This window comes from Aphanomyces invadans (assembly GCF_000520115.1).
Source record: "Aphanomyces invadans strain NJM9701 unplaced genomic scaffold supercont1.5, whole genome shotgun sequence".
Taxonomy (NCBI): Eukaryota; Oomycota; class Saprolegniomycetes; order Saprolegniales; family Verrucalvaceae; genus Aphanomyces; species Aphanomyces invadans.
Window position 1 is genome coordinate 955,219 of NW_008580150.1, and position 9,830 is coordinate 965,048.

The following is a 9,830-nucleotide window of genomic DNA, read 5'->3' on the forward strand; positions in this document are numbered from 1 at the left end:
TCACAGCTTCCGCAGAGCCACATCCTTCGGAGCTCGAGATACACGGCCGTCGCCTTTCACAGCGGTCGCTGGTCGTCCGCTGCTCCAACATGACTGCCAACCCATGTGCCCAAATCGTGCTTTATTCAATTTATACTCCATAATGAGATACAAAAAGTGAAAACTAAGTTACTTTCAATTTATATATCCTACACCTCACATATTAAGCGGATGATTCAGCAATTATCCGGAAAAGGCGCCTTTTAACCAATCAGAGTTCAAAATCGAAAGAATTCCGACCATATCCAACGTCCGGAGGCTTCCAAGACGATGGAGCTAAAGTCGTCCGCGGATGCGACGGACTTTGTGCTCAACTTTGTCGGCGGCCCCATCAAGTTCCGCGCCGAAGAAGGCGTCTTGTTTGCAAAATTGTTTCACATTGTACGGTGATATGACATGCGCCGGGATCTTTCCGGGATATCCATGCGCGACGTGTAGGTGGACATCGACGGCGATGGATTTGTTGGCGGGACCGAGGGTGCTGCATTCATTCGCCGCGCTGCGCTACCCAACGATGCCAATCGAGAGGTGCAACGGAGGATGAATTCCCTGTGGATCTGATGTAATTCTCATGAAGGTATGGCGGTTGGCGAGTGGCGGTAAGTCACAGGATCGGCTCGGCAAGGATTGCTGGTTCGTCGCAATGAAACTCGTCGCGCTCGTTCAAAGCACGGGCAAATGCAAGATGCAATATCTCTACGAAGTGAATCCCATGAACACCCTCCCGCTCCCCGACTTTCACTTGGAAGGGCCACCGGACAACGTGGTGAGCTGATCACCTCGCTGTCCTAGACTACTCTAAAAGGCTCTTAGATTCCAAACGACATCGATGCCGCCGCGCTATCCATGCAGGAGAAGCAATTCAAGGTAGCTGTGAGCAGTCCGATTGTTGTCGGCAGCAGCTACAACCGGTTCACGCAATATGTTGTGTCAACAACGGTGTGCATCCCTCCATTTCTCATTCTTGTATGATTCCTCACGGCTGCACGGAGCGCAGGCCAATAGCCCGTCGTTCCCTGTCAAGTTCTGTCAAGTTCGCCGTCGATTCAGCGACTTCGAATGGCTGCACCAGCGACTGACGGACCGCTTCCGTGGTGCGATTCCAGCACATCTTGGCCGACGTCGCTTACCTTGTAATGACTTGCTCAGGCACTATCATTCCTCCGATACCTGAGAAACGATGGACGGGTTACGTGATTGAGTACTTGTGTCTCTCTGGCACTTAACCGCGATGGGCAGGCAACATGGACGCGACGTTTGTCGAAGAGAGGCGGCAAGGCCTCGAGCATTTTATTGTACGGGTCACAGTCCATCCTTTGTGTGCTCGAGGCATTGCGGATTCTTATACGGCTGTCGTAGAACGAAGTGTGCAATCATGACAAGTTGTCCATTGCGTTCGAGGTGCAAATCATTCTCACCGCCAACAACGAAGTGCGTCGTGCTTTGTCATGCTGTCTTGATAATTTATTTGCGTGCTATGTAGGGCCTCGTGGCCGGCAGAGAACTTCTGGCGATTGCCCCCGCCGTCGCTGCGTACGTCCCAAAGGCGTCGACGATGTCGGGCTTGTGGAGTTCGATGAAGGACTCGCTCTTTGTCAGCTCGGTGCAGCAGGTGGTGGAGATCAAGACGGACGAAGATTACACAAAAGTACCCCATCTCTCTCTCTGTCAATGTCCAAGAAAGGGCCGTCAACGCATGGAGAATGACCTCGATTTGTAGATCGGAGAGCACATTGACGAGTATCGCAGTCGCATCGAAGAACTCGTGCGCTGTTCGGACGTGGTGTACACTGCAGGACGATCCCAGGGGTACGAAATGTCTCGGTGCGGCACATTTTTGTCGGCGCTGGCCGTCCACGAAAGAGAAGACCAGCCGATGAGTCACTTGGTCGGCAACGCGGGTGAAGTATTTGAGGCCGTCTCCAACTTGTACCAGGACGAGCTCGACAAGCTCCTGGCGCTGTATGTGTCCAACATTCGGTACCTGGCTGGCAAAGTCGGCGCGGTCAAGACAGTGCTAACGAATCGAGAGCAAGCGATCCAGGAAGTCCATCAAGCGAGTGCGACGATGCATCGAAATAAGGAACGGTTCGCGGCAGCGCGTGCGAGCAGCGGTGCTGCCGCGTCGGCCATGATTGCTGAGCAAAAGATGGTGTCGGTGGGTGCTCGTCGATCCGTCTCGCGATAATATCGGTCATGTGGTTTGCTGGATGCAGGCGGAAGACCGCATGAACTTGGCCAAAGAACAAGTCGACTTTATCGCGACCAGTTTGAAAGTGGAAGCCAAGAGACTGTACTTGGGTAAAACCGAAGAGCTCAAGCAATCCCTGCTGGCACTGGCGACCACCAACAGCGAGTACCATGCCAGGGTACGTCCATCCCCATCTCTCATCCAAGCTGACGCGCTGACAGGCGCGAGAGGCATGGAATGGGTTGGTCGCGTTGATGGATGTGACAAGTGAAGAAATTGACCACAGCCTCGATCGCGTGCGTCGTCCCGTATCATATCGAAAACCTGGCGACAAACCCGCCGACCAGATGAGTTCCAGTGCGTTAACGTACGGAATTATGAGTTAACTTCCCACTCTTCCAAATCCTCGGGACCGTCCTTTCCATCTGGAGCGTCGATTTGGACAACGTCGTGGCCATCGCCTTCATCGTCATCTTCTTCGTCGTCATCGTCAAGAACGTCCTCGACATCGACTGCATCCTCCATGGAGGCGCTGGTGGGGCCGCTCGGTTGGGACAAGTCAATCACTTCCCCATCGGCAAACTTGAGCCCGTCAAAGATGGACAGATCGTTCATGGTGAGGGCCGTATTTGCGATAGGAGTGTCGTGCCGCCCGCTTTCGCGCGAGTACCGGGCCCATCCTTTCGACGTAACGCGATGGACGCCCGCCGTCGTCGCTGAGCCTTCATGCTTTTGGTGCTTGGTCCGGCTAGACAAGTACACTTGGACCGCTGCCTTGAGTGGATTCGACTCGATGTCTGCCGTCACGACTTGCGCCTGTTCAAACCAAGCATGAGCAACACCACTAAGGTCACGTAGAAAGGTTCATATGTACTCGGTAGAGATCGCGGAGGTTGCCGAAGCGCCGCGACGACGTAGTGATCTCGCAGGGGATGGCCTTGTGACGTGCCCATTCTTGCAAATACGCCCAGAAATCCACGTGACATGGGCCGAAACCCACCGGTCGCCTTGGAATCAACGCTCTGCATGACGTACAAGTCAATTCGTTGGAGCCACCTTATGAAAATCATGACGTACTTTAAGCACGACACTGTCGTTTTGTAGCGCAAAATGTCCACCAGGGGAAGGAATTCGGCTTGAACGACCCAACATCCGAGCGACGGGTCCTGTTTGTGCACGAGGGCGTCTTGCCACACTTCGACAACAGAAGTGAGGTTTGGCGAAGGGGGAAAGAGCGAGAGCGAGTACAGGGCGAGGCCAAAGATATCGACGTTGCCGTACTCCAGCCATCGCTCGAGTTGGTCGACATTGCAGAGAATGTTGAATTCGGGCTCGAGCAGCTGCAAGGGAAGGCGGCGGGTCCCGTAGGCACTCAGGATGTCGAGCGCCGTACAAATCATCTTCCACTGATCACAGTACACGGCTTGGTCGAACATCGAGATCGGTCGCTTGAGGTAGAGTTCGCGAAGGCGGCCCCAGTGCGCAAACACTTCGAGAAGCGTGCACCCGATCGGCACGCCGACAAGTTCGGCATGGCATGCCACGACCAGCGAAGATCGAAAGCGTTCGAAAACGGATGGAAACGTGACCGGCCGATTGCAACATCTCGAGGCATTTCGTGCAGGGCGAAGGCCGCAGGCCCCGCACAAGGCCGCGAACTTGGCTTTCTCCGGGACTTCTGTCTTGGGGTCCCACCCCAAGAAGTCGACGACGGTGTACTTGAGTGCTTGATCTCGCAATGCGCCGACAACGCCATTCGACATGTGCGCATTTTGCAGTCTAACGAAAGGCCATGAAACAAATCCAGAAAAACCTTGAGTCCCACGCACCCGACCAAACCAGCTATGATAGTCACGATGTCTTTAGGTTTCAGCATGTCCGATTGGACTTGGATGAGAGTCGCCGTGAGCCATTGCTATGCTGCAGGATGAGTTCGCGCCATCGATGCCAAGAGATACAGCACCCGGGAATATGTTGGAATTAACTGTTCCACGAGTTGCTTGACGTAAGGCGATGCGCTCTAGGATGACGACGAGTTATGTTACAAGGCTTGATACTGGCGCCTCACCGCTGCTAGCTCGTGAAGGTGGAGGGCCGCCACGTGGCCCACAAGCTTGAATTTGTCCGAGTTGGAAGTAATCGAGATCAAGAAGGCTATGCCCCGCGCAATCTACCGCCACCACAACGAAGTCACAACCGCATGGAGTGGGTTTGAGAAAGTACCGCGGCAGCCCGAGGCTCGTTGTCTGAAAGGGTGCGATCCACCTGGCGACTCGTGAGGGCGATGGTGCAACTGCCGCAATACTTGTTGCCTGGAAATATATCCACGAAGTAAATGAGTTGATGGTGACAAGTGGCGAAGAAAGCGGGGACCTTGTATGCATGCCGTGTGCACAGGGATCCAGCAGCCAACACACAGCACGACTGACCCTTTCTTCGATCGGCATATGAGGCATTGCTTCGAACTTCTCTGGAGGGTCGACGACTGCTCGTTCTCGCTGTTGGTGGGGATAACTGTAGTGCTGGAGATGTTTCGTTCGGGGTCTTGTGACGGAGATGAACCAACCGCGACAGGTGATGCGGTCATCGAAATGTCCTCGTTATGCACATCCTTATGGACGATGTTTTCACTCCGCGACCCGATGTTTGCCATGAAGACAGTTTCTGGAGAAGATTCGGGAGGTAATGATGTAATCGCAAGTGGCGACAGCTTTTGGACAAGCGGCACAGTCTCCATACGAGGCGAGGCTCGGGCGAGTGAAGAACTACCAGTTTGTGGCATTCCACCACTGATTGACTCTTGGTCACCGACCTTCACCCGCTTCGTAGCCGACGTGTCGTGGGGTGCATCTTGTGAACGCTTTTTTGGAGGGTCGTCGTTTGTGTCTGTTGGGAGCGTGAGATCCACATCAACTCGTTCATGATGGATCTCTGGAATATATGGCTCCATATTTTCTCCATGTGATGATTCAAAGACATCGAATTGGGCCATGACCTCTTGCGGAGGAAACAAGTCATCGAGTCCGTCGCCTTCCATGGCCGACTTCGCCGCAAACTCGGTACTTCCCGTCCAAACTCAGCGCATCCGGATAATTTCATCCCAATATTTTCGACGTTTTGACCTGTTGGAACATATTATCCATCAATTTCCTTGAATGATTTTAAAAGTCAAGCATACATATACATCCCTGGAGTACATGGGAAAGCAAATAAAGTTAGGATCTCAGTTCAGCAGACTGCTACGAATATATTTCCGAAATTCAATTTTGAACCAAAAACGGTCATCGCCAAAATCATCCGGATGAAATGGACCAATCGCACATCGCCAAATGCAATCTCCACCTTGGACCGCTCGATTGAGGCATCGTTCTGACCAATGGGATGCCAGTGTTCTGGCCAATCCAATGCCGCTGTACGATTCCATCGTGGCATGGAAACAAACCTTTCGATGACCCGTCACGACGATAATGCGTCGAACGGCTCCGACTCGTCGGATTCTGATGATGACTTCTTGCGTCTTGCCCCTGAGGCGGCGAGACGAAAAGCTGGATTGACCAAGGCTACGTCTCTTCGAGGAGGAGGTGAACCATCGTCTATCGCGGAACGCAACACAGCTTCAATCGAGAAAGCTGCTCGAAAGACAACCTTTGTTGTGGCGGGACAGACTGCGGCCCAGCGACGTCTGGACGCAACAAAGGAGGCGCTTCATGCCAAGGCGAGAAGTCTGGCGCTGAATGCAACCCACCACACAAGGTCAATTTTCGATCTCCCTGCCCATGGTGACTCCGACGTCAACTTGCCAGAACTTTCGTTTCAGTTTGCCCCCTCGCACGTGCAGGAACTGTATGAGGAAGGGTACACCCATGCCGCGCGAAAGCATTGGAAGCCAGCCGTCGAAGCATGGGAGAAGATCGTCGTCATGGATGCTGCACATCCCGGCAAAGCTGGCGCCGCGATCCTCGACTGGCTCCTTCCCCTCCATGCGCACATGGCGATTGCGTACAAAAAACTCGGCCTGCTTCGTCGAGCATTGGTGTCGTACGGTCGCGTCCGTCAAGCCATTGAAGCGGCCGTCGATATTCCAGATGCGAATCGTGTTGGTCAGGCGCTGACACCCTTGCCGAATCGCCATGATTTTATCGCCGACGCGTTACATCAAATGAGTAAAATCTACCACGAGCTCGGCGACATTGTACGTATATTAAACCTTCATGCTTGCTGCATGGTTGTCAAGTACCATCGCTGCTATCGGAATATGTAAGCTTACTCAATTTGCATTAGGAAAGCGCACTTCACTGCACGGACAAGGCCAACGCGCTCCTTCTCGAGTTCCTTAGCGCATGTTCGGACTCTCCTGAGGAAACTGAACGCATTCGAACGCTCCATCGCGACCGCCTGCTCGCAAAAATGCTCAAGGACACAGCATCTGGCGACTTTGGCCCTGTCGACGATTTGCTGGCCACGTTGGAGAACTACGAGTCGAGTGACGTAACACTCGAGCACTTGGGACACTTCATCGACCCGACGACCGGAGCGACGTTCGTCATGGCTGCTGCCGGGTGCGGACACATGCCGTTGCTCACTAAATTGTGCAAGGAAGGTCTGCGGGCAAAGGCGCATCTGGAAGTGCAAGACGCGTGCGGCAACACAGCGTTGTCGTGGGCCTGCAAGTTTGGCCAAGTACTGGCGATCCAGTTCCTCCTCGACGAAGGTGCGTCCTTCCAGGCGCTGCACACAGACGAACTGAAGACGTGGCCGAAATCGAGTTTGCAAGCGCTGCACGAACACATTCAAGCACGCAAGCGCGAGAAGAAGGAGGTTACTCCAGCACCGCCAGCGCCGAAAACAGTAAAAGTGGTGCATGTTCCGCTGCCACCACCATTGCCGACCTCCCCTCCGCCTCAGAAGAAACCGTTATATCAACCGTTGGTGCCCGTGGTTACGGACAAATCAACCAAGGGCGGTCCAACGGCACAGGGCAAGAGAACTTCGGCGGCCACACGTACTGCGAATCCCGATGCCTCAACAAAGCCAACGCCAGCACAGCCATCGAGTAGGTTCAATGCAGCCCCCCCGAGCGCCGCGGCGGCCAGCGGCGAGCTAATCGGAAGAGCATTACAAGCATGGTGTCCTGAATCTGAGGACGGCGACGACGGATGCGCTTTGGAAAATGAGTCGAGCAAAACTGGGTCCACCAAGAAGTGGGACCAGTTCGAAGCAAACCGCCGTCTCTTTGGGGTGGAGTCTGCGTTTGACGAAAACTTGTACACGACAGCACGTCCATGTGGCACCGCCGACCAAGAATTGGCGGCGGCGACGTTGGCGGCGGAAATCGAAGGCAAACGAAGCGTGTTCAAACATGTCAACGAAGAGCGCGGAGTGGACGATGACGAAGACCATGATCCGGAAGCCAAGTATGGCGCCGTGCTTGGTAGTGGCGCGTACGGACAACGGGCGGCCGAAAGCACCGACGGATTCACTGATCGCGGGGTTCTGTCGAAGCGTCACAAATAAGTCGAATACTGCGCCACGATTGTGATCTCTTTTTCTTATGGGTTTTATGATCGCCACGTCGACCGGGGTAGCTGTGTCCTGTGAGAAGCCAGCATTCTTTCCCTCTGCTCAAAGACTGTTCGTGCGATGGACAGGGAATGGATTCTTGAAAGCCCTCGAATGACGACCACAGATACGATTCAAGGTGGATGAGCGTGCTGCCACCAAGTTCATGAACCTGTCCAAGAACAATCAATCCACATGACCTCCGTGCACAAGACTGACTTGTGTGTGTACAGTGAACACATCAGGGAGTTACGGCGACGCCACGGTGTACACCGCTTCTTGGCTTCAAGTCCGATGAAGCGCTATGCCCTGTGCGGCCATGGAGATTGTGTTCCATCCTAAACCACTAAACAAAGCAGGTATCATGTGAGCCTTGTCGACTGAAGCAAACCGGGTCAAGAACTCTACGAACTCGATGTAGCACGAAAAATTTCTTTTTCCTATATGTACCACTGTAAGACCTCCGACTCAAATTCCGTATTTGTCGTACTGTTGCACCATGAAAAATGTCGGATTTAAGATCAGGTTTTTGGTGCAAGACAACGACAAAACCAATTCTGGGATGTCATGGGTGGCACTCTGTGATTGGATAGAAATACAACTAAAGTTTTAAACTTCCCGCTCAGTCTTTGTTTGGTCACGTCGTGCGAGCTTGTGGATGCCTCGCACCAGCAGCAAAAGACTGCACCTCACCGTCACGAAAAATCTCGACGTGGTGAATCAGCACCTTCGCGACGGCACCAGCGTCTACATGATCGCTAAAAAGTACGGCGTGCAAGGCAACCAAGTACTCCGCTAGGTCTGCGACCACGAGAAACTGAAGGTTGCCGTGGCGCGGTCGCCCGGTCTCAGTTCCACGCAAATTGGCCGTGCAGTTACCCGCTCTGACGTGGAAGCACAAGTTCTTGAGTATTTTGAGTATCTACGTGAACACGACGTTGTCATCAGTACGATGATGCTGGTGCTCAAGGCTCGAAACATTGACCCTGATTTTCATGGCTGCAAAACCAAGGCACTCACATCTTGGGTGTACAAGTTCTTGCGCCAAAACAAGTTGAGCCTCCGCCGTCCAACGCACGAAGGGTAGAAGCTGTCTTCCACCTTGAAACAACTTTTTGGCCTCGGTGTGCGAACGTTTTGTGCCATTTGGTACATTGGAAGGCCTCAATTGGGACCATGTCGTCGACATAGACGAGACACCTGTCTATTTTGAACCAAAGATTCACACCACTGTCGCCCGTAGAGGCTCCAAGACGGTGGCCGTGCGTACCTGCTCGTCAACAACCCGCGTATCACCGTATGTTTGGCCGTGACGGCTTCGGGACGAAAGCTGCCACCGTTTGTTGTGTTCAAGGGAGTCTTCAGTGCTCGCATTGAGGCCACGTTGCCGGCTATTTTTCCTGACGGTGTGTTTGCAACATGCCAAAAAACTGCATGGATGGACGAAAAAAACACCGAGTTGTGAGTGAAGAAAGTTTGGAAGCAATTTGCCCGGGCTCCGACTCGTCGTTATTTATTCTGGACGACTGCAAGTTCCTCAAGCAATCGTATTTCACGAATATGATCTCGGATCAAGGAACAGAACTCGAAATTATTCCTGGTAATTTGCTATTATTTGTTTTGAATAAATCTCTGACGATGTGAAACTGTCCTAACTGATAGGTGGTTTCACCTGTGTCTTGCAGCCACTTGATGTTGGGATTAACAAACTTTTTAAGGACCAAGTTCGTCAATTATACATGATGTGGACCTCGGAAAACATGCCAGGTAACACTGTTGCTCCATCTCCATCACGTGAAATTTGTGTTGGAGTGTGTCATCACAGCCTGGAACGAAATTTCGGAAGAAAAAATCATGAATGCATGGCGCAAATGTGGCTATGTTACTGTAGTGTAAAGATGCAAATGCACCAACGTTCCATTAATGACTTATTGTCCCTGATGAAATGCCTCAATATGATCTACCAGCACACATTTAACTAACCCTATTACTCTCGATGAGCGATCGCGCTTTGCTTTACTTGTCGATGTCCTGTAGTCCT

At 52.7% G+C, this 9,830-nt stretch overlaps 4 protein-coding genes across 4 annotated transcripts; 3 read left to right on the forward strand and 1 right to left on the reverse strand.

Annotated features, from left to right (window-relative positions):
* The first annotated feature begins 271 nt into the window (after positions 1-271).
* On the forward strand, positions 272-2,633 carry H310_03342 (hypothetical protein). The gene is made up of 12 exons (XM_008867159.1): positions 272-420; positions 478-567; positions 617-805; positions 853-978; positions 1,037-1,133; positions 1,189-1,227; positions 1,279-1,334; positions 1,399-1,470; positions 1,523-1,687; positions 1,760-2,197; positions 2,256-2,408; positions 2,452-2,633. Exons 1-12 carry the CDS (start codon positions 310-312, stop codon positions 2,614-2,616), a joined length of 1,701 nt encoding a protein of 566 aa, XP_008865381.1. The 5' UTR covers positions 272-309; the 3' UTR covers positions 2,617-2,633.
* H310_03343 (hypothetical protein) lies at positions 2,509-5,297 on the reverse strand. Its single transcript, XM_008867160.1, has 8 exons — positions 4,604-5,297; positions 4,454-4,542; positions 4,299-4,400; positions 4,194-4,250; positions 4,060-4,145; positions 3,308-4,009; positions 3,105-3,252; positions 2,509-3,046 (listed from the first exon to the last, which is right to left on the reverse strand). The coding sequence occupies exons 1-8, from the start codon at positions 5,265-5,267 to the stop codon at positions 2,606-2,608; spliced, it is 2,289 nt and encodes a 762-aa protein (XP_008865382.1). The 5' UTR covers positions 5,268-5,297; the 3' UTR covers positions 2,509-2,605.
* A 358-nt stretch (positions 5,298-5,655) lies between these two features.
* On the forward strand, positions 5,656-8,012 carry H310_03344 (hypothetical protein). Its single transcript, XM_008867161.1, has 2 exons — positions 5,656-6,422; positions 6,512-8,012. Exons 1-2 carry the CDS (start codon positions 5,661-5,663, stop codon positions 7,742-7,744), a joined length of 1,995 nt encoding a protein of 664 aa, XP_008865383.1. The 5' UTR covers positions 5,656-5,660; the 3' UTR covers positions 7,745-8,012.
* Positions 8,013-9,032: 1,020 nt separating this feature from the next.
* Positions 9,033-9,254, forward strand: H310_03345 (hypothetical protein; the record flags this gene model as incomplete). Its single annotated transcript, XM_008867162.1, has 1 exon — positions 9,033-9,254. A coding segment is annotated over one exon (222 nt), but the record flags the coding sequence as incomplete, so codon positions are not given.
* Positions 9,255-9,830: the final 576 nt, after the last annotated feature.